General features: G+C 54.1%; 1 protein-coding gene across 2 annotated transcripts in view; it reads left to right on the top strand.

Annotated features, from left to right (window-relative positions):
- Positions 1-26,820, top strand: part of ITGA3 (integrin subunit alpha 3) — a 29,524-nt gene extending 2,704 nt beyond the window's left edge. Inside the window, exons 2-26 of one of the 2 annotated variants that reach the window (XM_079905319.1) lie at positions 5,033-5,160; positions 5,462-5,541; positions 7,682-7,931; positions 9,463-9,549; positions 9,911-10,118; positions 10,577-10,773; positions 12,445-12,533; positions 12,660-12,796; positions 12,964-13,050; positions 13,997-14,064; positions 14,139-14,275; positions 14,872-15,021; positions 15,113-15,210; positions 15,509-15,656; positions 15,931-16,005; positions 16,605-16,684; positions 16,794-16,871; positions 17,930-18,032; positions 18,139-18,321; positions 18,502-18,624; positions 19,361-19,474; positions 20,413-20,511; positions 24,094-24,219; positions 24,580-24,721; positions 25,476-25,610. In XM_079905319.1, the coding sequence (XP_079761445.1) occupies positions 5,033-5,160; positions 5,462-5,541; positions 7,682-7,931; positions 9,463-9,549; positions 9,911-10,118; positions 10,577-10,773; positions 12,445-12,533; positions 12,660-12,796; positions 12,964-13,050; positions 13,997-14,064; positions 14,139-14,275; positions 14,872-15,021; positions 15,113-15,210; positions 15,509-15,656; positions 15,931-16,005; positions 16,605-16,684; positions 16,794-16,871; positions 17,930-18,032; positions 18,139-18,321; positions 18,502-18,624; positions 19,361-19,474; positions 20,413-20,511; positions 24,094-24,219; positions 24,580-24,690 (2,956 nt within the window). In that variant the 3' untranslated portion in view covers positions 24,691-24,721; positions 25,476-25,610. Of the gene's footprint in view, positions 1-5,032; positions 5,161-5,461; positions 5,542-7,681; positions 7,932-9,462; positions 9,550-9,910; positions 10,119-10,576; positions 10,774-12,444; positions 12,534-12,659; positions 12,797-12,963; positions 13,051-13,996; positions 14,065-14,138; positions 14,276-14,871; positions 15,022-15,112; positions 15,211-15,508; positions 15,657-15,930; positions 16,006-16,604; positions 16,685-16,793; positions 16,872-17,929; positions 18,033-18,138; positions 18,322-18,501; positions 18,625-19,360; positions 19,475-20,412; positions 20,512-24,093; positions 24,220-24,579; positions 24,722-25,475 lie in introns of both variants that reach the window. The other variant, XM_079905320.1, reaches the window with a different exon arrangement.
- The last annotated feature ends 217 nt before the right edge of the window (positions 26,821-27,037 follow it).

The following is a 27,037-nucleotide window of genomic DNA, read 5'->3' as shown; positions in this document are numbered from 1 at the left end:
GCTACAGCCAGCTGTATAGCCAGATGTAAACAGCTGCCTGAGTGCACAGCCCAGGGCATCCAGCAAGTCAAGTGGCGGTTTTGTTAGCTTCAAAGTGCCTTTGGAAAAGGGGGAGGGTTCATGATCCTGAGCGAAGTCTTAGCCTGAAGTTCACTGAAGGTTTTCAGGAGATGCAGGGATCCTGGAAAGTGTGTGCAAAATCTTGCGTGTGTGTGCCTTGTTCTGGGGCCTGGAGGAGGGGAGAGCATAGCTTTCGTTATGTTCTCAAAGATGGCCTTATTCCAGGAATGGTTAAAAACCCAGGTGTGTCTTTGTTCCCCATCACCTTCATCTCTAGACTGAGGTTCCATGCCCACAACATCGGAGGCTTACTGCAACCCCAGTCCCAATTTCGCAGCCTCTGGAGTGAGGGGTCAGGAGCAGGACAGGGAGCCAAGGTTCTCTGGGCTTCTTGGTGAGATACATGAGGACCCCTGGGTGAGCAGAGGGACTCTTCCTCGGGGAGATGGTCACTGACCTCCCCCCCTTCCCCCAGCACCTGTTCTGTCATTCCCTCCTGGGAATCCAGGTGTCCTGGTCCGGCCTGACCTTGTGGGCTATGGGACATACCTCTGGGGCTCTTGCCTGGAAATGAGGGTGTCTGGGATGCCTGGGGCGGGGGTGGCTGCAGCTCCTGGAAGATGAGGTCATACCTGAGGTAGGCAGGAACTAGGCTTACTTGCTCTCCTAAAACATGTTTCCCTGGGCAGGGTAGGCACCTGGCAGCCTCCAAGGCTCGTGCCAGAGGAAATGGGCATAGCAGCTGTGGCTGCAAGCAGAAGGCGGGGATGCGTAGTGTCCTTTTTCTCTGGCTGTCTCCAATGACCAGGCCAAGCCAGAGAGCTTAAAACTGGGCAGGAGGTAAGGGAAGCCTGATCTTGTAGAAAGTGAAGTGAAAGGGGCTTGGTCAGAACTAAACAAAGAAGGAAGAGGATGGCGGTAACAGCAAGGGAGATTGAGGTTAAATGACATGAAGAATGCCCTAAGGGATCAATGTGGAAAAATACTAAGGAGCCAGGGAAAGGGAGAAGAAATGAGAAAAACAGCCTTGTTCTTTATTGTTGGAGGCTTGAGCAAGGCCTCTTTCTCCTGTCCTCTCTCATTCTCTCGCTTTCTCCGGCTTGTTGCTCTGATTCTAGGGCTGCGTCACCAGAGGGGAAAGGGAGCTGGGGGGCAGCGTAAGGAGAAGTAAGGCGGGGATGGAGAGGACTGCAGTTTCAGCGACCGCAGGAGAAGCCTCTGGGGACATGGCTAACTCAGTCAGGAGGATTGGCACAGAGCTGGGATCCAGGCATCTGAGAGCTGCCCCCAACCCACCCCAGGGCTCAGAGCTGGAGTGGGCCCCCTCCCCAACTGGCTTCCTGGCCTAAGGAGTAAGGCATGGGGGCCCGCTGGACCCTCATTGTTAACTGAAGTCTTTCCACTGGGGCTACCCCAGTGCCTTCCTGAGGTGAGGAGTCTGGGAAGTTGAATCCTACAGGCTGTTTCTCTGAGCATCACCCCACCCCAATATCCCTCAGGGGGCCTTCTTCTCTGGGGTGAGCCAGCCTGGTGCCCTGACACCCCTGGGCCCCATTCCCCTGCCTCCTGTGATTCCACTGCTTTCTACCTGGCTGTTCATTAGCTTTGAACTGCCCCAGGAAGAGTGATGGGGCAGGAGTGAGAAAGTGCTTCTCCACAACTTGGGGCTCAGGGGCCTCCACAAAGGCCAGGAGGGGCTGTCTGGCCGGAGCCTGAGGATAGGGTGAAGAGGCAGCTGTTTGAAAGCCCTTGCGAGGTCATTTTATTCATCTCCCTACCTCCTGGAAAGACACCTGCTCCCACCCAGCCCAGCCTGACTCCAGGAAGGAGGCAGTCCAGTCTCCTTTCCTCCTTGCTCCCAGGGCTGGGCACAGCCTTCCACTTAGCATCCCACTTCTGGCTGCTGCTGGGAGGGTGACCTCAGTGGTGGTTTCAGAGGGATCAGCTTCTCGACTCTTTGATCTGGACCAGATCCAACAGCAGGAGCAATGTGCTCATTTGCATAGTAACTTACATTCATTTACATACCAGTAAGAGCTTTCCCACCCTCTGGATTTTCCCACCTCTGACTGTGGCTGGAGGAAGCTGGACCCGGCCCTCTGTGCACCCTCCTTCCACCATCTACTCCCAGCCCTCTGGCCGTAGACCCATGGGATCCTGGGCTGGGAGCCAGAGGGCCTTAAAGGGCCTCTAAGCAGGCCAAGTAGGAGCTAAAAATACTCCAGGGAGGTGGGAGGTGCTCTCTGTGGAATCTCTGAGGAGGGAGGGGCCTGGGATGCTGGGGGGGGGTGCTGGGATTAGGACCCTGCCCCACCGCCCATCAATGGGCACAAGGCTGGTGTGGGGTGAGAGTGGAGAGGGTATAGGTGGTAAGGGGATTTATGTCAATCCAATTGCTATTCATGCCCAGCTCTGCCTGCTCTGTACCACAGGAGGCAAAGAGGCGGGGACCCTCAGGCCACTCCCTCTAAGATGAGGGAGCTGGGAGGGCGTGGCCACCCTGTTCCTCAGCCACCTCCCACCCTGACAACTTGGGCCCAGAGAGCTGTAGGCACGGCAACACTTCCCTTGCATCGCCCGCCCTGGAATGCAACCTGGGCTCTCCAGGGACCCCTTGCCCACTGAGGCCTGGACCCACCCCTTCAAGGTCATTGTAGCCAACCCCCAGCTGCCACCTCCAGCCTAATCTGGGCTCTCACCGTCCAATGACTAGCTGCCAGTGCCCCACCCCCGCCTGACTGATTGCCTTAGACCGTGGATCCTCTGCCCCATCTGAACACCTGAACTAGTCTGCTCTGTGCCTGTGCTTCAGGTCCCCTAACCCAGTGGGGCAGAAATTCCTGGGTCCCCGGAGCAAGGCCTGGGGGTGTGCTAGGGCCAGTCCTGGTGCCACAAGAAAGCAGAACGACAGTGCTCACGTTGGCCTTGGCTTCATAGTCAGGAAGCCCTTTCAAAGAATGAACCCACTTTTTCCCCCAACAACCCTGGAGGGTGGTGGGACAGCTGCTGTCCCATTTTACAGATGAGGCACTCACAGCTCAGAGAGGGAAAAGAAATTGTCCCTTGAGGCAGAACAGACCTAGAACCAGGCCCTTCAGCTCCAAGGCTGAGATATTCCTTTCCCACAGGCAGCAGCTCCCCTCTCGCACCTGTCAGGCTGGGGGCGGATGCCTATGGGTGGTCAGGCAGCGGACTCGCTAGGCACCCCACCCAGCCCAGACAGAGGGTGACTAACAGGGCCTGGCTGCCACACTGGCCCCCTGCCAGCCTTCCTGCCGGAGCTCCCAGCCCTGCTCTGCTTAGAGAAGCTATACCCCTGCCCCCAGGAACCCTTCCCCAGGGTGAGGTCTGAGCTGAGGTGTGAGGTGCAGGCAGAGTCCCCTTCCCAGCACCCCCAGGCAGCGCATTCCTGACACCCAGTGGGCCGAGGCACCCAGGCCCTGGCATGCCCGGGCCCTGCCCTGCCCACTCCCGGCAGCCCTCACTCTCAGGTCCCAGGCAGGAGCTGCAGGCAGGGCTGTTGCTCTGCACGCGCAGACTCTGGCAGGGGGCCTGGCGCCCAGGTTCTGAGCTGGGCGCCTCAGGTGACAGCACTGCTGGGGCCGGATGGAGGGGTACCTACCTAGGAGATGCCTGCCACCCAGGAGGCTGGGTCCAGCAGGACTGACGAGGTGGTCTTGGCAGAACGTCCAGAGGCTGCAGACAGATGATGCTGGGAGAGCAAGGGGTGGTAGAGCTGGGTTCTCAAACTGTGGTGTGAATATTTGGGGTGCATGTTAAATAAGCAGGTTCCAGGGCTCCACCCCCAGATTCAATCCAGGTTGTCTGTGATGGGCTGAGGAATCTGCCTTTTTAACAAATATCGCAGGGATTTTTGATTCTGGTGGTCCAAGAACTGTCTTTTGAGATGATATTTCAAAGCTGATCACCGCCTTCCTCTCCTCTAGTCACCTCTCTGGTATGGGAAGGGCTGCTAGAGCCCTAAGAACCTTGCAGAGACTTGCAGTTGGTGTCCCTAAAGAGGGGTTCCAGGCAGGCTGGGGACAAGGTGATTTTTAGTCCTCACGCATCCCTATTCTCATGCCCAGCAGCAAGAACTCTGCCCCGGGGCCACACTGTCCAAAGTGTCAGGTACCCAGCTCCCCTGCCACCACCCCTGTACCTCATATGTCTGTCTCAACAGGGGTGGGGGGGGACAGTAGACATCGCCCAGGTCACATAAGGGCCCTGCTGACCTCAGCTCACCCAGCTCCGGTTTAGGGTCAGTTGTCCTTTCCTGCCCACATTCTTCAGCGCCCGCCCCCGGATCTAAGTCCTCAGATGTGGCTCAAAGAGGTAGGACCAGGACTCCTCCAGCCTTGCTCTCTTCCCCTCTGGCTTCATCTCAGAGGCCAAGCATTCCTTCCCAAACCCAGATCTGATTATGTCACTCAGATGCCAAAACAGTTCTTCCAAAACCCAGATCTGGCCATGTCGCTCCCTTGCTTGAAATCCCTCCGTGGCTGCCCTTCCCACCCTGCCTCTTGTCCCTCCCCGTGTTTCTGGCCTCCAGCTGTACCGAGGGCCTTGCAGGTCCCTGAGTCACTCTCTTGCTCATGCTTCCCGGCTCTTGCACAGGCCAGACCTTGGCCTACAGAGCCCCTCCTCCCCTTCTTCACCTGGTAAGCCCTGGTCATCAGACTCAGGCCAGGGTCCCCTCTTCTGTGGGCCTCCCTGATTGCCCCCCACGCAGAGTCTGGGCTGGTTTGCTCCCTGCTTTCCTCTCATGAGGCACTGACCACGGGTGTCTGTCTCCTTGCCTGGCTTCCCCTACCCTGGGCACTCCTCGAGGGCAGGGGCGGGGAGCCATTCATCTCCCAATGGCAGAGCCTGGCACAGAGCGGATGCCCGGCCCACGCACATTCAGCAGTGAGTTGTTTGAAGCGGGCTTTGGGGACTATGGGCCCGGGTCTACCTACCTTCTTGCCCCCAGGCTCCTGGCTGGCGCCCCCCGGGACCTTGCTGTGCCTGATGGCTATACCAACCAGACCGGTGCTGTGTACCTGTGCCCACTCACTGCCCACAAGAACGACTGTGAACGGATGGACATTGCAGAGAAAAGTGAGCAGGGGGACAGGAGCCTGGTGGAGGGCGTGGCACAGAGAGGATGACTGGAAGAGACAGAAGGCTCACCCGGGTAGCTTCCAGTCCCTTCTTGTCCAGCTGGGAAGAGGGAGTCCTAGAGTGGGACCAGATGGGATTTGTGGAGCTCGGACTATGATGGGCTGGAGAAGGCGGGGAGGTAGGGCTGCCCTGCTGGAGTGGAAGATCCGGGAGAGACCAACCCCTGCCCCCTGGGTGCTCTTGATGCTGGGAGGGTGGGGTGAGGTGCCCTGGCTCATGACCCCTCCCATGCCCACAGGTGACCCTGACCATCACATTATTGAGGACATGTGGCTCGGGGTGACTGTGGCCAGCCAGGGCCCTGCGGGCAGAGTCCTGGTAAGTGGGCGCTCGCCGTCGGTGTCCCCCTCCAACCCTCTCCTTCGTCTCCCAGGAGCTTCGGAGGGAGGCAGAGGGCAGGAGAAGGGTCCGTTGCGCATGAGCTGGTGCCTTGCAAATGTCCATTTCTGTGGCTGTACGTCTCCACGGCATGTGTGTCCCTTCATCCTGCACTTGTAGCAGGGGCTGGGGGTAGGGAGGGTGTCTGGCGCTCTCCAAGGGCCAGCCTGGGTCCTGTCTGAAGCACCCACTGCCCGCCCCCACGGGGGGGGGGGGTGTTCACCCTCCGTAGGAATGAGCTGAGGGAACTGTGAGATGGAAAGGGCAGAGAGGGCCTCAGGCAGTGCGGCCTGGGCGCGCTCCTTCCGGGGAGGCCGGCTGGTGGAAGAGGCACAGCCCTGCTGCCCCAGCTCACCCGGCTGGGCTTTGGGGGCCCCCTCCCTGCTGTCAGCTGTCACCTCCTCAATTTCTGAGTCCCAGATAGACAATTTATTTTTCGTCTTTAAATTCATGTAACATTTACATACAGTGAATGTACAAATTTTGTTTCAGTTGCGTTTTGACAACTGAACTGCGTTTATACAACTGTGTAACCAACACCCACTAAAGAAATAGCATATTTACATCATTCCAGAAAGCCCACTCCTTTCCAGTCAACCGTCACCCCCATAGCCGTCACCTTTGGATCACGTTGTGATTTCTGTCACCTCTGAACACTGTCGTAAGCTCTGGGTTTGACCAGTTCACTGAAACACCCTTTCTAGTCTTTTGTTAAGGATGGTGTGGGTCCAGGTTTCCACTTAAGTCAGTTCTAGATCCTGGGTCCTTCAGCAGTTTTCTGCTCACCCATCCATTCATTCAGTCCGTTTTTGGTGAGCACGTCCTGTGTGCCCTGCACGGAGCCCGCACTACAAACCTTGTAGTTACCCGGGACAGGCTCAGGCCAGTACGAGCATGGGTTTGGCTCACAGCTGGACGGGGACACAGACGGCGAGCAAACAAGAACTAGGCCTGGTTCTGGGTTTCCCCTGGCCCCTGGCTGTTTTTGCAAATACCCTATTCTGATTGATTTGTCCAATAACTCTTCATGGAGCACCTCCCATGTGCAGGGAGAAGCTTCAAGAGAGGCAGCACAGCCTGACACTTAGGAGCTCAGACCCCGGAGCCCCGACAGCCTTCGTCTGAACATCCCCTGCCTCTCTCTAGATGTGAGATCTTAAGCAGGTTTCTCAGTTCTCTGTGCCTCAGTTTCCTTATCTAAAATGGGGAAGATAATTATCCCTACTCCATAGGGCTGGTAGGAGGCTTAAAAGAATGAATATGTGAAGAGCTCAGACTTGTGTCTGGCATACGGTCAGCACTCAGTAAGTGTCAGCCGCTGCTGCTGTGGTTGTTGTTATTCTAATACTGACCTTTCATTAAGAGGGCGAGGCCATCAGGGGACAGCAGAGACGCAAATTCCTAACCTGCTCTGTGTCTAGCTCCTTTTATTTATTTATTTATTTTTATTATTATTTTTTTTAATTTTATTTATTTATTTTTTACTTATTTATTTATGGCTGTGTTGGGTCATCGTTTCTGTGCGTGGGCTTTCTCTAGTTGCGGCGAGCGGGGGCCACTCTTCATCGCGGTGTGCGGGCCTCTCACTGTCGCGGCCTCTCGTTGCGGAGCACAGGCTCCAGACGCGCAGGCTCAGTAGTTGTGGCTCACGGGCCCAGTTGCTCCGCGGCATGTGGGATCTTCCCAGACCAGGGCTCGAACCCTTGTCCCCCGCATTGGCAGGCAGATTCTCAACCACTGCGCCACCAGGGAAGCCCTGTGTCTAGCTCCTTTTAGACCCAAGGGCCTGAACCCCACATTCTCTCATCCTTTTCCCTTTTCGTTTTGCCAAGATCCCTCAGCCACTCTCAACTCCAGTACCTTCTGGCCTTCCAGAAGTGTTCTCAGCCTTCAGAGCAGGTTTTTGAATTCTGGAAAGGCAATGCAGGTCCAAGCACCACTGTGGGAAGAAAGAAAAGCTGGGAGACCTCTTTCCACTCCCCTCCTGCAAAGCCAGAGGCGCACAGGGCTGTGGAGACACTGCTCCTGAGTCCATGCCACGGGCTCAGCTGTGTGCGTTGGGGGGGGCTGGGGTCCCCAGGTCTGTGCCCACCGCTACACCCAGGTGTTGTGGTCGGGGTCGGAGGACCAGCGGCGCATGGTGGGCAAGTGCTATGTGAGGGGCAACGACCTGGAGCTGGACCCCAGGGACGACTGGCAGACCTACCACAACGAGATGTGCAACAGCAACACCGACTACCTGGAGACCGGCATGTGCCAGCTGGGCGCCAGCGGCGGCTTCACCCAAAACACTGTGTACTTCGGCGCTCCTGGTGCCTACAACTGGAAAGGTGGGGACCGTGGGGGGAGGGAAGGGGGCAGAGGCCACCACCCCGTTAGGCCCGAGGGCAGCCTGCCAGAGCCTCCCCACGAGAGGGCAGAGGAGAGCATTCGTTTGCCAACACCAGCAGCTACCTCGACCTCTGCTATTTTAAAGTGCTTACTAGGTACCAGAGGCTTTACACCTATTCTCTGAATTAATCTTAAAATACGAGTATTATTATACTCATTTTACAGACAACTGAGCCTCAGGGAGGTGAAGTAAATCAACAGTAAGTTCTGAAACTTGTATTGGATGCAGGCCCATCTGACTCCAGGTTAACCATTTAAAAACTTAAAAAATAAAGCACGTTCCTGGTACAACTACTAAATGGTACAGTAAAGTAAAGAGGAAAAGTGCCCTTCTTCTCCCCCGTCTTCCTTGTCCCATTTCCCAGTGTATGCTGCTAAGTGTCTTGTGGCTCCTTCCAGACTTATTTTAGAATGTATAGGTATCTTAACACACACACACACACACACACACACACACACACACACAATCACATTAAACGTACTGTTCTGCTACTTCCTTTTCACACATCGATAAACTGTGGGCATCTTTTCATGTCCGTACATACAGGGCAGTCTTTTGGGAGGGCTGCAGAGATTTCCTTGTATCCAAAGTCATGCTTGTATCTGCCACACCACCTACTGCCTCTCAGGAGTCTGACGGCTCACACCCCCTCCACCTGCCTCTCTCCACCACATAGGCTGTAGCAACAGTGGCCGCTTTTCCCTTACTGCACCTACTATCGCAGAATCAACAGGCAGAGGGAGCCCAGAATCTTGTTTTGCTTTTTTTCATCGCAGTATAGTCGACATACAATATTTTGTTAGTTTCAGGTGTACAACATAGTGGTTCAGCATTTAAATACATTATAAGATGATCACCCCATAAGTGAAGAAACAATCTGTCCCCATACAAAGTGATTACGTTATTATTGACTATATTTCTTATGCTCTATGTTACATCCCAATGATTTATTTATTTCGTCCTCTTGACCCACAGGTAGCGCAGGGCGTAGTCACCGCTCTGGGCTTGCCCGAGGCCGAGGCCTCTGCTCGCTCTGCTAGTCTTACCTCCCACCCCTTGCTCCTGTAGACTCTTGGCAGGGCCACAGGTACTCTCCAGCAGCAGCCCTGGGGAGCAGGGTAGGGGTAGGCAGCCCGAGTCTGGGGCAGGATTACGAGGAGATAATGGTGTGGAGTCTGGCTTTGGTGTCTAGGGTGAGGGAAATGTCATCTAGTATCTGGGTGCCTGGATGACTGGATTCCAGCTGGACAACTAGCTCTCCATCCCTGAGCCTCACTTTTCTCATCTGCAAAATGGGGGTCATCGTTCTACCTCACAGAATTGTTAAAATAAAGAGGAAGTGATTTGCAAATGGCGAAGTACTCACAAATAAAAGGGGTTATTATTATCCTTATCTGGAGGTGGGGGGCCTGGACATAGTGGAGGAAAGGAGTCGTGACTTATACTCCCCCCCTCAAATCCTTGTGAAGGAAACAGCTACATGATTCAGCGGAAGGACTGGGATTTATCCGAATATAGTTACAAGGACCCAGCGGACCAAGGCAACCTCTACATTGGTGAGTCCTGTGGTGGTGGCCCTTTGGGTGGAGAGGAGGAAAGGGGCTCAGTGGCCCTCTCACCTTCAGTGTCTGGTGGAAGAGTGAGGCCAGGGTGCAGTGCGACTAGTGGCATTTAATTCAGCGAGCACGCAGTTATTGAGCACCACCTGTATGCCCCCAAGATGCAGAGTCATGACCCTCATGGAGCTCACGGTCCAGTGTGCAGGCAGGACTGGGGGCTGGGCATCCAAGGTCCACCTTCTTGCCCAACTTAGAATAGAGGAACAGAAGATAATGGGGGGATATTGGGAGGTGGGTCCAGAGTAGAAGGGGACAAAACTTACTGGAGCCTTGATTGACCACCTTCCCCGCTTCCCAGGCTACACGATGCAGGTGGGCAGTGCCGTCCTGCACCCTACGAGCACCACCATTGTGACGGGTGCCCCTCGGCACCGACATGTGGGCGCTGTCTTTTTGCTGAGCCAGGAGGCGGGTGGAGACCTGCGGAGGAGGCAGGTGCTGGAGGGCAGGCAGGTGGGCGCCTATTTTGGCAGCGCCATTGCCCTGGCAGACCTGAACAATGATGGGTGAGAATCCAGGGACGTTTCTCTGGGGCCGGGATTATGGTGAGGGGGCCGGGCTTGCCCAAAGCAGGGCAGAGAAATGGAGGTTTGCCGTTGTGCATTTCTTTGCGTGCTGTTTGCAGGGATTGGCTAGTCAATTTTGCATGTTGATCTGCAATCAGACTTTATGGGATTCTGGGTATTTGCATGTCAGTTTCATGAGACTTGCATCTCCTCGTCTGTGCCTGTCATCTGTATGGCTCTAGTGGATGTGGGCTGTTTGGGTGTGACCTGTGTCTACATGGCTTCTCCACAACGTGTGTTTTCTATTAGACGGGTCACAGTGACGCTTCCTTGTCCTTCCCACGACCTATGGCCAGAGGCGCCATTTGTAGAGTCACGTGTCCTGCCTGGCACAGTTGTGTCTGCTAAATAAGAGTTACGCTGCATGTCCCATCTCCACCTTCTTCTCTCCTGTGCAGGTGGCAGGACCTCCTGGTGGGTGCCCCCTATTACTTTGAGCGGAAAGAGGAGGTAGGGGGTGCTATTTATGTCTTCATGAACCAGGCAGGCACCTCCTTCCCGGCCCACCCCTCCCTCCTTCTTCACGGCCCCAGTCGCTCTGCCTTTGGCTTCTCCGTGGCAAGCATCGGTGACATCAACCAGGATGGATTCCAGGGTATGAGCCAGCACTCCTGCCCCAGCATCCACTGACTGAGAGCCAGCTGCATACCAGGCTTGACAGGGTCCGAAGAGAAGACAGGCTGGGGCCCAGGTCTGGGGAGCTCACAGCGGTGCTGGAGAGACAGCGTGCAAAGGGAGCCCCCACAGAGGCGAGCTTGGTAGACCTCCTGGAGGAGTGGACGTACCACTGGGCATCAAAGGCTGGGCTGAGTGTGCACAGTGGAGGGAAGAGAAGGGGCGCAACGTGAGTGTGGTCCACTTGCCTGATGTGCTCAGATCTAGTAGGTGTGGGTTGTTCGCATCAGAGATGAGGCTGGAGAGGTAGTGTAGGGGTGGGGTGGACGCTTTGAAAGCCAAGCAGAAAAACTAGGGCTTTATATTTGGGTTATGGCAGAGTGGTGTCCAAAAAGATCTGGGGGCAGGGATTTGATATGATAACTTGGTACCTTGCAAGATGATTCTGGAGGGAGATGTGGGATGGATGGATGCGGGGAGCAAGGCTGGGGGTGTTAAGATCAAGAACATAGTATATCAGGTGTGGGACGTTAAGCGCTGGGACAAGGTAGACGTCCCAGATATAGGGGATGCCATTAGTGCTCTGCAGGACTTGGGGACCAATCAGACCTGGTGTATCAAGGAGAGGGACAAATCAAGGCGTTGAGCCTGGTTGCCACGGGAGCACCTGGCGTATCTGTAAATCATTTCTCTGACAACCTCAACTTCCTAGAACATACCTGAGAACCAAAAGGAAGGCAGAGGCGCCGCTGAAGAGACAAAACAGGTGCTAGAAAGTCTAGTTAATGAAGTCCAAGCACTTACTGATACAAGAGTTGCCCAGTTGTCACTCAGGACCTACTTCCTTTTCCTTTTCTAACGAGCTTGGCTTTCTGGTTACCTAGACCTTATCAGATCAAAAGCAGAAAACTAGAAAGTTTAAGAAGACAAAACGTTTTGGATTTATTTGTGCAAATAATGGTTAGAATTTAAAAGCCTGGCCATTTTAACAAGTAAAGCTCACTAGAGTGTTGTGATTAAAATCCCAGCCCCCACACAGAGACAGACATGGGCTTAGAGCCTCTTCTCTACTCCTTAGCTGTGTGACTTTGGGTTTCCTGAGCCTTTTTTCTCATCTATGAAGTGGGGACGGTAGTACCTACTGCCAAGAGAAAAAACAAAACAAAGTAGTACCTACTGCCAGTACTCTTGTGAGGACTGGATGACATCAGTGCTTGATAACTACCTGGCAAAGTCACCAACGGATAACACCTGCTTTTGTGGCCCTGCTGGTAAATGTCATTAGAAGGACCAGGTGTCTGGAGGGGCGGTTGGTGGGGGAGAAGGAAGGCACTGCAATGAGGGAAAACAAACAACAGCCAGTGGTCAGAAATCTGGGGTTTAGGCCTGCTGGACACATTAACTTGCTGTGTGACTTTGGGTAAGTCACTTCCCTCTTCTGGGCCTAATTTCCCTCATATAAAAGAGGCAATTGGGTGCCCAGTGGTCCCAGTTTTAATCCTGAGCCACAGAGCTCTGTTCCCTGATGCTCTGAGCACTGTCTTGACAGGGAGGTCAGTGCCATGCTGGGCTCTGTGGCCTGGAGCACAGGGTTGGGGAACTGTGGGGCCCATAGTACACGGGGTGACCCTGTACTGTATCTCTTCCCCAGACGTTGCCGTGGGAGCCCCTTTCGAGGGCTTGGGCAAAGTGTACATCTACCACGGCAGCTCCAGGGGGCTCCTCAGACAGCCCCAGCAGGTATGGATGGACAGGGACGGAGGGGCCCTTCCTCCTTTCCCTCATCCACCCCTCCCTATTCCCCCTGGGCCCCACTCCCTGGAGCCTACCCCAGAGCCTGTCCTCACCGCTTCCCTCTGCCTCCAGGTAATAGACGGAGAGAAGCTGGGACTGCCTGGCTTGGCCACCTTCGGCTACTCCCTGAGTGGGCAGATGGATGTGGATGAGAACCTCTACCCAGACCTGCTGGTGGGGAGCCTGTCAGACCACATCGTGCTGCTGCGGTGAGCCAGGGCGACAGTGGATGGGGGCCTTTCTCTCCTGCATCCCTGTCTGCGTGGAGCCCCAGCTCGGTCCACCTTCAGCATCATGTCTGTGCAAACCTGAGCCCTGACCCCAGCCTGGCCTGGGACAGGCCAGAGGCATTGATGTCTGCGGGTTTTCCATGCAGGGCCCGGCCTGTCATCAACATCCTCCACAGGACATTGGTGGCCAGGCCATCTGTACTGGACCCTGCACTCTGCACAGCCACCTCCTGGTGAGACCCTCAGGCCCCACTCTGCCCACCCATTCCTCCTGATGTATGGGAAGGCTCTCCCAAAACCCTCCCCTGGCAACTCCCGATATCCCACCATTAAAGGGCTGATTCTTGGGTAAGCATGGCCCTCCCTACCCAACCTCATTAAAAAGCAAAATTCCTTGCAGGAGGTAATGGGTGAATTGGGGGTGGGGGCAATAGGGCACGGTGGTTGAGAGTGGGAGCTCTGACCGCCTGGTTCAAATTCCAGCTATGGCCATTGCAGTGGTGGGGATGGGCTCTGGGGGGTGAGATCCTGGAAGGGGAGGGAAGAGAAAGACACTTAGGTGATGGGATGTGGAGAAGGAGAGAGAGCCACCTTGAGCAAATTAATCTCTCTGAATCTCAGATTCCTTGCCTATAAAACAAAGTTAATAACCAATTCACAGGGCTGCTGTGATAATCAAATGAGATAATATACAAATAGCCCTTAGCATGGCTCTCTGTAAACCCTGAGTGCTCAAAAAATGTTAGTTGCTAAGATGGTTACAGTAATGATGGTGATGACCCCAAGGTCTGTGTGTGAATGAGGGTACTGGATCAGAAGGCAGGGGGAGACAGGGCAGGGAAGTGGGGGGCGGGGTGGGGAGGGAGATCTGGACTGGGGATCCTGCCCAAGACTGGGCTGGGCCAACAACTGACTAATGACTTCAGGCAACTCCTGCTCTCAGGGCCTCCGTTTCCCCATTGGTGCCCTCTAACCCTGTTTTCTATGGCTCTGATGAGAGTGGGGAGGGAAGGGGCCAGGGACACCCCAGCCCAACCCTGTGGACTCCCCAGTTTTGTCCCTGCCTTTTCCCTGAAGGGCCCTGTTCCGCCTTGCCCAGGAAAGGGGATGAAAGCCAGGGCCTGGCTATCTGGGTCCCACTGTGACCAGACCCTCCTCCATGTCCCCCACCCTCAACAGTGTGCAGGTAGAGCTGTGCTTTGCTTACAACCAGAGTGCCGGGGACCCCAACTACAGGCGGAACATCAGTGAGTGCTGGGCTGCGGGGCGAGGGGGAGGGCGTGCTCACCTGGTCACTTGCTGACCACACTGTGCACCGCAGCCCTGGCCTACACTCTGGAGGCCGACCGGGACCGCCGCCCGCCCCGGCTCCGCTTTGCACGCAGTCAGTCAGCTATCTTCCATGGCTTCTTCTCCATGCCCGAGATGCGCTGCCAGACGCTGGAGCTGCTCCTGATGGTGAGGGAGGGGCGAGGGGTGGCACATGGGCTCCATGGCCCCAGGAAGAGGTAGCCAGAGTCCCCAAGGTCAAGGGTGAGGGAATGAGGTCTCCCCAGAGACAGAGGTGGCAGGTCGGCCTGGAAGGCCATAGGTAAGTAGAGGGTACAGTGCACAGCACCCAGCCCATGGTAGAGGAGAGAGGAGCCCCTTGGAGTACGGATGGGGGCCACAGTGAGGGGTGTGAAATTCTTGCCTCAGCTCACCTCTGGGGAAAAGGCATCCGTTAGTAGGGGCAGGCTCAGGCTCTCTCTGGGACATCAGGGTGAGAAGGAAGAACTCAACCTGGGAACCCCAGGGATGAAGGGAAGCGCAACCCTCCCCCCAGAGGGTTCCCTGGAGAGGAGGAGCCCCACCTTCTCACTTGTGGGTCAAGGTGGTACCAGTGGGGTCAATTTGGTGATCAGACGGGAGGGGGTTCAGCCTTACAGGGGGTTTTCAGGGTTGAGGCGGGGTGGGGGCCTTCAGCTCCTCCCTAGGGGTTTAGGATGGTGTGAGGATTCAACTTGGTTTGGAGGGCAGTGCAGAGCTGGGTTCAGCGCACCTTCCTTTCCCAGGACAACGTCCGTGACAAACTCCGACCCATCATCATCTCCATGAACTACTCTTTACCTTTGCGGATGCCTGAGCGCCCCCGACTGGGGCTTCGGTCCCTGGACGCCTACCCGGTCCTCAACCAGGCGCAGGCTCTGGAGAACCACACGGAGGTGGGTGGGGCCGAAGGACAGGGACCCGGAGAGCTGTGGGGCCAGAGGGCGCTGTGAGTGGTGGGCCCTCCACGCCTCCGACCACCCCCAGGTCCAGTTCCAGAAGGAGTGCGGGCCGGACAACAAATGCGACAGCAACTTGCAGATGCAGGCGGCCTTCGTGTCTGAGCTGGGGCAGCGGCTGAGCAGGTGCGCTCTGGACCGCGGGGATTGGCCAAGGGTGGGGCGGACTTCACTGGCTTTGGGGGATTGAGGGGCGGGGCCCTATTGGTCTGGAAGAGGGGAGAGAACTGGTAAGATCTGAGGGGAGGCGTCTCAGAGAGAGGCGAATCGGAGAGGAGGGACCTTAATTAGCGGGGTGGGAGCTGTTCAGACTGGCCTTCCCTGGCCAGAAAAGGGGCTTTCTTCTGGGGGGCGGGGCCTAACAGGTCTGGGGCGGGCCCGGGGGCGGGGCTTTGGGCTCAGCCCGGGGCTCCTCCCCTCTCAGGCTCCCATACAGTAGAGACTTCCGAAAACTGTTGCTGAGCATCAACTTGACCAACACCCCAAGCCGGGAGCGGGCTGGGGAAGACGCCCACGAGGCGCTGCTCACCTTGGCGGTGCCTCCCGCCCTGCTGCTGTCCTCAGTGCGCCCCGTGAGTGCCTTCCGCCCCCTCGGAGCCCAATCACGGCTTCACCACGTATATGCATCCTTCATACATGTCATGTACATGTGTTGTCATTTGCCATGTGTTCCCCGCCCCCCGTCAACTACTCTAGGCTGGGCTTCCTCAGGTGCCTGCAGCGTCTCTGCTGCTAGGGGAACACATGGGTTCTCAGGCCTCTAGGGCTTCAGGCCCTGTACCACAGGAGAGGGGCGGGACAAGCCCTAGTCTGACCACCCAGACCTGATTTGTCTTCTTTCTTCAGCCTGGAGCTTGCCAAGCCAACGAGACCATGACCATTGTTTGCGAGCTGGGGAACCCCTTCAAACGGAACCAGAGGGTGAGCGCCGACCACACCCTCCCAACCTTGTGGGTCCCAGGCTCCTCCTCTGATGAGTTCCTTATCTTCACTCTGCCTGCCTGCTTCCCAGGCTTCCTTGAAGCAAAGAGCCAGAGTGGAGGAGGGGGGGATACAGTAGGGGGTGGGGAGAGACCCAGAGACAGAAAAATGGGGCCACTAGGGAGCTATGCACAAAGCTAGAGCAGATGGAGGTGAGGAAACCGATTTTGCTGAGCACCTACTATGTGCCAGGCCCTGACCCCAAGGCTGTGCTTCTTTTATATGATATAATTCTCACAACCTTCTGAGGAGGTAGATGCTGATTTACAGAAAGGAAACATGGGCTTATATAGTTTCAGTGATTGCTCAAGGTCATGTGGCTCAAAAGTAGCAGAGATATTACTAACAGAAGAGAATGGGAAAAGGGGCTAGGAAGGTGGAAAAGTGGAGACAGGTGGCAGTGGGAGACTGCACCCTGAATGGGAGGAGGAGGCCAGAGAACCGACTCCTTAGCGTAGCATTCAGCCCCTCGCTTCCCCATGGCATCACCCCTGCCTGGCCCCAAACGCTCCTCTCTGCCTCCCTCACCCTCATGGCAGATGGAGCTGCTCATTGCCTTCGAGGTCATTGGGGTGACCCTGCACACAAGGGAACTCCAGGCACAGCTGCAGCTCTCCACGTGAGTGACCTCGAGAAGCCAGGCTATGTCGGGGTTGAGATGTCCTGGGCCCCCCCACCCCAGCCTTAGCTGACACATTCCTCCCCTACCCTCCCCATTCTTTCCCCAGGTCAAGTCACCAGGATGACCTGTGGCCCATAACCCTGACTCTGCTGGTGGACTACACACTCCAGGCCTCGCTCAGCATGTGGGTACCACTCCCCCCAACCCCAGCCTGCTGGGCCTGAGCTAGGGTCTCCCCTCCCTAAGGTGTCTCTCAAGCTCCTCTGAGACACCTCTCCTGGCTTGGTATCCTTAGGCCAAGACATAACAACATCACTATCATTATTGTTACTATTATTATTATTCTCCTTGCAAAGCAGGTAGCCGTGGAGGAATCAGAAACTCTGGGGCTAAGGTGTTGGCGTGGCCCTGCCATTTCCTGAGAGCTTGTTGTGCTAAGGATTTTTTTTTTTTAAACATCTTTATTGGAGTATAATTGCTTTACAATGGTGTGTTAGTTTCTGCTTTATAACAAAGTGAATCAGCTATACATATACATATATCTCCACATCTTTTCCCTCTTGCGTCTCCCTCCCTCCCACCCTCCCTATCCCACCCCTCTAGGTGGACACAAAGCACCGAGCTGATCTCCCTGTGCCATGCAGCTGCTTCCCACTAGCTATCTGTTTTACGTTTGGTAGTGTATATATGTCCATGCCACTCTCTCACTTTGTCCCAGCTTACCCTTCCCCCTCCCCGTGTCCTCAAGTTCATTCTCTAGTAGTTCTGTGTCTTTATTCCAGTCTTGCCCCTAGGTTCTTCATGACCATTTTTTTTTTATTTTAAATTCCATATATATGTGTTAGCATACGGTAGTTGTTTTCCTCTTTCTGACTTACTTCCCTCTGTATGACAGACTCTAGGGGAAGCAACCTAAGTGTCCATCAACAGATGAATGGATAAAGAAGATGTGGAACGTATATACAATGCTAAGGATTTTATATACATCATCTCATTGTCTTCTCACAACAGCCCCATTATATAGTGACCCTGCTTAACAGATTAACCCCACTTTACAGATGAAGGAACTGAGGCTCAGAGAGGATAAATAACTTGTTTGAGGCCATACAGCTAGTAAATGCTAGAGCTGGGGTTTATCTCAGGTCTGCCTGATATCAGAGGAGTTGTAGCTAACCTTGGTGCCCCCGCCCCCGCAAGGGCCCCTCCCATCCCCTGTGACTCCAGCATCTTTCTTACCCCTAGGGTGAGTCACCGGCTACAAAGCTTCTTTGGGGGGACAGTGATGGGTGAGTCTGGCATGAAAACTGTGGAGGATGTGGGAAGCCCCCTCAAGTATGAGTTCCAGGTAAGGGGACCTCTGGGTCCAGGGTCTGAGGGTGTGAGGGTGGGGGTTGGTGAGATGGAGGTGGTTTTCCAGGAGACAGTAGCCATGACACCTCTTGTACCCGCAGGTGGGCCCAGTGGGGGAAGGGCTGGCAGCCCTTGGTGCCCTGATCCTGGGGCTGGAGTGGCCCTATGAAGTCAGCAATGGCAAGTGGTTGCTATACCCCACGGAGATCACGGTCCACGGCAATGGGTCCTGGCACTGCCGGCCACCTGGAGACCTCGTCAACCCTCTCAACCTCACTCTCTCTGTAAGGACACCAGGGGAAGCGTTCACTTGCATCTCATTTCCTTTGCAAGCTGCAGGGCAGAAAGGCCGGCGTCTTCCTCTCCCTCCCCTCCTGCATCTCTGGGGCCTGCCCCTCCACCTGCCCTTTCCTCCTCTCCTCACCTTTGATCCTCCCTCCAGCAAATCACCTCTTCCCCCTCAGGTTCCTGAGGACAGGCCGCCATCTCCACAACGCAGGCGGCGACAACTGGACCCCGGGGGAGGCCAGGGCCCCCTGCCGGTCACTCTGGCTGCTGCTAAAAAAGCCAAGTCTGAGATCCAGCTGGTGAGTGATGGGGCAAGGTTGGAGGGGATTGCGCCCGCCCATCACAGGGTGGGTGGGCGCCTGGGGGCACACGAAGCAAGGGAGACAGGTGCTACGCCCCAGGAGAACCCAGTCTGATGAGGTGATGTGGCCCCTGCCTTCAGGAGCCTCCAGTCGGGGGCGGGGACTCATCTCCTGCCCTCAGAGGGACCCCGCTGCCCTTGCCTTGCGTTGGGGAGCAGCCAGGACAGTGGACTGAAGGAAGAAATACTGATTCTGTTCCCAGGAGCCCCAACCTGTTGGGAGTGATATAGATGCTCAAAGCTTTGATCATGAGGGCTGGGAATGGGGAGAGGCAAGGTGAAGACAGGGTGCAGGGCGCCCTCTGTCAGAAGGGAGAGGGGAGCAGGCCTGGGCAGCAAGTTGAGGTCTAGCTGGGTGGAGAGGGAGAAGTGGCCTTCCAGGAGGGAGCCGGCAGGAACAAAGGCTCAGCGTAGGAAGGCATTGGAAAGGTGGCGTTTGGGATTGGGCCCCATTTACACGAACAAGGATCAGATTTCCCATTCCCCCTGTCGCTGGCATCTACGTATGCCTGGCCCAAAGAATGTGCCTTAAAAACGTAAGTGCAGTGTGCGTGAGTGAAGGGATTAGGGCAGGCCCCTTCAGGTCAGCCATGGGTGGGACAAAGCCAGGGGCGAAGCCTGAAGAATCTAGAGACCCAGACTGTCTCGTGTTCTGTGTTCCCTGCCCACCTCAGAGCTGTGGCGGTGACCACACCCGCTGTGTGTGGCTGGAGTGCCGGATTCCTGATGCCCCCGTCATCACCAACGTGACGGTGCAGGCACGAGTGTGGAACAGCACCTTCATCGAGGTCAGTGCTGGGATCTGGAGGTCTCCACTGCCACCCATCCGGGCAGGGAGAGCAACAGGAAGAGGATGAGGCCAGGGTGCATGTGTGTGCCCAAGTGTGTGTCAGTGACTGCCTGGAGATTGATACATGCTGGGCTGTGCACCTGTAGCTGTGTGCTGTGTCAGTGTTAGTCTGTGCATCTGCGTGGGGGATGTGACATAAGTTTGTCTCTAGCCAAGATGACCTTCTCTCACATGTTCATTATTCTGTCACGTGTCCATCGCTTTCCCACCTCCCTGCTTTAGTCCATGCTGTTCCTTCCCCCTGGATGCCAACTCGCCTCTTATCTCTGCATGTAAACTTCTGTTCAGGCTTCACAGTCTCCCTCAAGAGACCACCAGCGAGGTCTTTTCTGACTTTTCCAGCTGAAAATGACCTCTCCCCTCTGGACACGCACAGAACTTTCTCAGAAACCACGCGTGCCGCTCACCATGCTCTGCTCTGGGTTGCAGTGCCAGCCATCTTGTGCCACCTAGACCAAACTTTTTCTGTAAATGACTAGATTAAACGTCTTTTCAGCTCTGTGGGCCACGTGCTCTCTGTTGCGACTACTCAATTCTGCACAGTAGCACGAAGCTGCCGCAGCCAATACATAGATGAATGGGCGCGTCTATGTGCCAGAAATACTTTATTTACAAAAGCAGGTCATGGGCCAGATTTAGCCCACAGGCCGGACCTAGACGGTGACCTTCATTGTCTCTGCTGTCCCCAGCATCCAGCACAGGACCTGACGCACGGATGAATGAATGACGTGTGTTCGTGTGTGGAGGAGAGGCCTGGTGCTGCTTAAGGATGTGGGGATGGTGTCCTGGGGGTTGTTGTTGACCCTGAGGGAGGGTCAGGAGAGAGGCTCAGAGGGGCTTCAGCTGCTTCTTTTGACCCATCCTTCCCCCCTCCAGGACTACAAAGACTTTGACCGAGTCAGGGTAGCCAGCTGGGCCACGCTGTTCCTCCGAACCAGCGTCCCCAGCATCAACATGGAGAACAAGACGGTGCGGGTGAGTGACCGTGCTAGGAGACAGCAGTGCCTGGCCAGGGCATGGGAGAACAGGGCATCTTTCCAGAGCATGTTCGCACACTTTAGCTATGTGGTCTCAATCTCGGCAGCACGTTGGAATCCTCTGGAGGACTTCTGGTGTCTGGACTACACCCCTGATCAATGAAATCTGAGTCTGTGGAGGTGGGACCCCAGTGTTGGTACGTTAAAAAGTGCCCCCCAGTGATTCTACCGTGCAGCCAGGCTTGAGAACCTCTGCGTGAGCTCATTTGATCTGCACGACATCTCTGTGAAGATGTGCCATCTCCGTGGAAACTTGAAAAGAAAGTTCCCAAACTTGATTCTGAGTTACATATGGAAGAATAAACATGACAAAATCCCTAATAATTTGTTATGAAAGGGATATAAGTGGAGATATGAAGGGGATAGGTATAGGAGGCGAATGAAGTTTTGGTTAAATACATTATGATACATTTCCTAAAATGAATTAAGGTAGTATAGGAAGGGCCAGAAAGATCAATGGAACAGGATAGAAATTGACTTTATTATACAGATGGCATTTTAAATCAGGAGAAAAAGGTAAACAAGTAGTATTGGGAGAACACATTTGGAAAGTAAAGGCAAACCCCTGCCTCACACCATAAACAAAAACACATTTGAGTTAGATTAAATATTTAAATATCGGAAATAAAATCTATTATACCAGAAGAAAATTCAGGAAATAATTTAATAATCTTTAATTATGGAAAAAGGGAGTTATTTTATTAAACCCAGAAGTCACAAAGGAAAAATCTGACAAATTAGACTATATGAAATTTTATTTTATTTTTTAAATCTTTATTGGAGTATAGTTGATTTACAATGTTGTATTAGTTTCAGGTGTACAGCAAAATGAATCAGTTATAAGAGACTATGAAATTTTAAATCTGTGTACAGCAAAAGAGATGTAAAGGAAACTAAAAAGGCAAATGATACGTTGCTTTTTTAAAAAGTTTATAGCATACATGACAAAGTATTGATAAACATATATATATATATATATTTTTTTTTTTTGCGGTACGCGGGCCTCTCACTGTTGTGGCCTCTCCCGTTGTGGAGCACAGGCTCCAGACGCGCAGGCTCAGCGGCCATGGCTCATGGGCCCAGCCGCTCCGTGGCATGTGGGATCTTCCCGGACCGGGGCACGAACCCATGTCCCCTGCATCGGCAGGTGGACTCCCAACCACTGCGCCACCAGGGAAGCCCAACATATTTTTAATACATAAAGATAAAGGGTGGCATAGAGATAAACAGGCAGTGTACATAGAGTGAAATACCAATGTTCAATTCAATAGTAAAGAAATAAAAATAATAGCAATAAGATTTTTTTCCTATCATATTAGAAAATATTAAAAAGAATAATGCTGTCCGGTGCTGATGAGGTAGAAGGAAATGCTATTGATTGGAATATAAATTGATGGATTCTTTTTGGAGATGAATTTATCAATATCTATTAAATTTTAACTGCACATTTCCTTTGATCCTGCACATGATAATATATCTTAAGGAGCTAATAGGACAAGTTTGCAAACATAAATATATGGGAATATTTTTTTTTTTTGGGGGGAATATTTTTATAGCATTGTTTATGATGGCATAAGATTGGAAACAATCTAAATGTCTTTCAGTAGGAGATTGGTTCAATAAATTATGGTACATTTCCTACAATGACTATGCAGTCATCTGAAGAGATTAGGTTGATCTTTATTAATTGACATCGAAAGATAATGAAAAAGGTCGCAGAAGAGTGCATAGAGTACACACAGATCCCATTTATGTGGAAGAAAAAATATATATGTTTTAACACATACATTTAAAAATATGGAAAGAGGACTTCCCTGGCGGTCCAGTGGTTAAGACTCCACGCTTCCAATGCAGGGGGCGCAGGTTCAATCCCTGGTCGGGGAACTAAGATCCCACATGTTGCACAGCACGGCCAAAAAAAAAAAAAAAAAAAAAAAAATATATATATATATATATATATATATATATATATATATGGAAAGAGATTCAACAAAATGTTGAAGATAGCTTTTGCTATGGAGTAAAATTACTGGGAACCTTTAATTTTCTTCATGTCATCTTTTAAAAAAAAATAATCAAAATAACTTTTTGTTGTTGTTTTTTGTTTGTTTTTTGTTTGTTTTTTTTCGTGGTACGCGGGCCTCTCACTGTTGTGGCCTCTCCCACTGTGGAGCACAGGCTCCGGACGCGCAGGCTCAGCGGCCATGGCTCACGGGCCCAGCCGCTCCGCGGCACGTGGGATCTTCCCGGACCAGGGCACGAACCCGTGTACCCTATATAGGCAGGCGGACTCTCAACCACTGCGCCACCAGGGAAGACCCCTAAATAACTTTTTAAGAAATAATAATGTAGCATCAGAAAAAATATTTTTCCATATATAAATGTATATTTAAAATATATGAAATAACTACATATTATAAAACATATATAATAATATATATATATTATATATATATCTTCATTGTAGGGGAAGAAGAAATTGTACTGTATGCTATGCACTCTTTGTTTTTTTGTAAATATTTATGGAGTGTTGCTGTGTACCAGCTATTGCTCAAAGCAGTTTACTCATACTAAACACATTTAATCCTCTCCAGCAACCTGTGATGATGTAGGTATTATTAGCATAATCCCCATTTTATAGATGAACAACAGAGAGGTTAAGTGACTTGCCCAAGGTCACACAACTAGTGAATAACACAGCTAGGGCTTGAACCCAGGTAGTCTGGCTCCAGAACCCATGCTTTTGGTTTTACTTTTGGGTCTCTACTGGATTATGAGGTAGGCATTATGATCCCCTTATCAGAGAGCATGAAATGGAGATTCAGAGAGATGAAATTACTTGTCCAAGGTTCCACAGCTTGTGAAGGATGGAGCTGGTACCCAAGCCCAGATGTGTGGGTCACAAACGCAGACTACAGGCTGCCTCCCAGATCTGAGGCTGCTCCTGTGGAGAAAGGGGAGGATGGAGGAATCTGTGGCTGTCAGTGGGCGGGCAGGGGCTTTTCCAGTCCCTGAGCGCCCCCTACTGGCAGTAGATCAAAAAGCAGGGTCCTGCGCAGATGTACTAGAGAATGGACTTGAGGACGCTGGGAGGGGGAAGGGTAAGCTGGGACGAAGTGAGAGAGTGGCGTGGACATATGTACACTACCAAATGTAAAACAGATAGCTAGTGGGAAGCAGCCGCATAGCACAGGGAGATCAGCTCGGTGCTTTGTGACCACCTAGAGGGGTGGGATAGGGAGGATGGGAGGGAGGGAGACGCAAGAGGGAAGAGATATGGGGATATATGTACATGTATACCTGATTCACTTTGTTATAAAGCAGAAACTAACACACCATTGTAAAGCAATTATAGTCCAATAAAGATGTTTAAAATAAATACATAAATAAAAATTTAAAAATAAATATGTGCAACTAAAAAAAAAAAAAAAAGCAGGGTCCTGGGTCCAGCTGGAGCAGGAGGGATGAGCTCTGGGGCTGAGGGCGCGGATACAGGCTGAGCCCCTTCTCACCCCTCCAGTTCTCCGTGGACATCGACTCCGAGCTGGTGGAGGAGCTGCCGGCCGAGATCGAGCTGTGGCTCGTGCTCGTGGCTGTGAGCGCCGGGCTGCTGCTGCTCGGGCTCATCATCCTGTTGCTGTGGAAGGTGAGGACACCCAGCCCGCCACTGCGACGCCCGCTCTGGGACCTCCTGCCAGCAGACCCTCCCCAACTCTCCCTTCATCTCAGTCCTCACTTCCGTCTCACCCCCCGTCCCCCAAGTCCCCCCTACCTCTTCGCAGCTCCCAGTCGCACCCCCTGCCCCATCCTCATCTCACCCAGGATGCTCCTGCCTGGGTTAATGGGGGGACCTGCAAGCCAGAAAGGGGAACCAGGAGCTCTGGCTCCTGCTACATCACCAAGCTGGGGCTGGGACCCAGGCATCCGGGCCCCCGTTCATGAGTGCTGCTGGCAAGGACCCCCCAACCCCCCCTGATGGCCCCTCCCCACCTCCTCCCCTCCGCAGTGCGGCTTCTTCAAGCGAGCCCGCACTCGGGCCCTGTATGAAGCTAAGAGGCAGAAGGCGGAGATGAAGAGCCAGCCATCAGAGACAGAGAGGCTGACGGACGACTACTGAGGGGGGCAGCCCCCCACCCCTGGTCCACTGGGTAACGCGGCCTCCGGGCCCCTTCCCCCAAGCCCCCAGCTGGCTGGGGCCTCTGACTCTGTTCTGTCTGCTCCTCTTCCTTTATGGGCCCTCTCTGCACGTCACTCTGTCCCCAGCACCACCACAAAAAACAGGCCACTCTGTCGGCCTCCTTCTCCGCACCCTGGGAGAGCTCGGGGTGTCTGCTCTCACCAGCCTCCCCACTGAGCCCCTCAAGGACTTGGGACCCCCAGAGGGAACCATAAAACCCTCCCTGTGCGCCCTCTGCTTTCTGGGGATCGGGAAAGGGTCAAGGCCAAGGCCAGGCCCCATCTTTGTAGGCCACAAGACAAACTTCAGAGTGATTCCACACCCCCATCCCCACCTCTAGAGAACGAGGGCACTAGTAGAGTCCTTCTTCTGGGAACCAGCCCTCTTCCTCTTGGGAGTCCCCTGGGGTGACAGACTGACCCCTCCCGACACTGTGGTCAGGGTAGATCACCACCCCTCCCAGCCATTCCGTCAGCAGTCTCAGCGACTGCCCCTCTGTCTCCATCTGCCTCTCCCTCTCCTCTCTGCCTTCCTCAACTCCTCCTTCCTCTGGGGCCCGGGATGGGGAACCTTGTCCCCCCATCTCAGCGCAGGGAGATGGCATTGTGTTTGGGTAGCGGTCCTGGCTTTGAGGACCTCCGAGTGGGGAAGGAAGGGGCTGGGCACATCTTCCCACTGGCGCAAAAGCTGGATGCTAAGGGCCTTTCTCTTCTCCCCTTCTCCAGTGTGACTTCTTTAAGCGGACCCGCTATTACCGGATCATGCCCAAGTACCACGGGGTGCGGATCCGGGAGGAGGAGCGCTACCCACCTCCAGGGAGCACCCTGCCCACCAAGAAGCACTGGGTGACCAGCTGGCAGACTCGCGACCGATACTACTGACATCCTCCCTGATCCCACCCCTGCTCCCCTAGTGTCCCCTTCTTCTATTTATCATAAGTTATGCCCTGACGGTCCACAGGGGCTACTGCCTTTGGCTGGCACCAGCAGGCTCGGGCACACACACCTGTTCAAGTGTATGCACGTGCCCTCCAGCCATGGCCTTCTCCCCGAAGGAGGGCTGGGGCCGTGGAACCTGCATTGCTGAGCACTGCAGCCCTGTGCCCTGGACACATATGAGCACATATGGGTCCTACTGCTTGTGGACTGTGCTTGTGCGCCCCAGATGGTGCATGGACATGCGTGTCCCAGCCTCTACCTGTGCCGTAACCACGCCAAAGGGCCTCCACCAGAGCCAGGAGGAAGAGGCCCCCAATGTGGTGACACCTCCTCTGTCACACTGGACCCATCGTGCGCCACAGTCACTGGACTGACTCTGTCCTCAAGATGAAAACTACTGACAGGCCCCCGGTGCAGCTCCCGATACCCATGCCAGAGAGTCGGAGCCTGCCTAAGGTTGTCCAAGGGGGTGTTCACAGGACCCGGCATGCTCAGACCCAAGAGCAGAAGGAACTAGAAGGAAGGTCCCCAGGATGGCTTTCTTTCATGAATCGTTGCGAAACCTCTGTCCTCAGCCATGGCCGTTCCATGCACTAGCAGGAAATTCAGCCCTAAGAAAAAAGATGGACACAGTGCTAGGCAGCCAGGACACACTGTGCTGGGACTGCCCTGGGAGCACAATGGAATCCTCAACAGAAGAGGGGACTGGTCCTGGGCCAGGGAGATGTTGGAAGGATACAGAGCAGATACCACCTTTCAGCCACATTACCATCCTGGCCTGGAGGGACCCCCACAAGATCACAGAGGGAGCGACACTTGAATGTAGAACAGGGAGGGAGCCCCACGATGCCACATCAGCCAGACCCCCCTCTGCCCCCCCTGACCGTGGGCTGGAGACCTAGAAGTGAAGGTCTTGGCTGTCCTTGGCTTTCAGAGCCAGGTTAGCTCTGCCTTCTCCCCTGTGGCCCATTCCAGAAGTTGAGGCTGGTTCCAGAAAACCTCTCTTGACCCCTGCCTATTGGCAGGCCCCCTCCCCAACCCCTGCCCACTTCCATGGTACTGTAGCAGGGGAGCTCCCTCCCCCTCCTCGTGCCTTCTTTGTATATAGGCTTCTCACGGCAGCCAGTAAAGAGCTCCCAGTTTGTACACACTGCTTCTGCCTCCGTCCACGCCCGCGCCTCACCAACGCCATTCGGTCTGACGGATCATGCTGCCTAGCCGACCCCCAGGTGGACAAAGCCAGGTGCAGGGCTCATAGAGGTTGGGAAGGTGAAGCTCTATGGCGGAGACACCTGCTCCTGTTCTCAGGGGTGTCCCAGTCTAAGGGATGGTCATGGTCACATAACTGA

This window comes from Stenella coeruleoalba, assembly GCF_951394435.1.
Source record: "Stenella coeruleoalba genome assembly, chromosome: 19".
In the NCBI taxonomy this organism is placed as follows: domain Eukaryota; kingdom Metazoa; phylum Chordata; class Mammalia; order Artiodactyla; family Delphinidae; genus Stenella; species Stenella coeruleoalba.
Note: the sequence above shows the minus strand (reverse complement) of the source record. Positions and strands in the feature narration are given on the sequence as shown.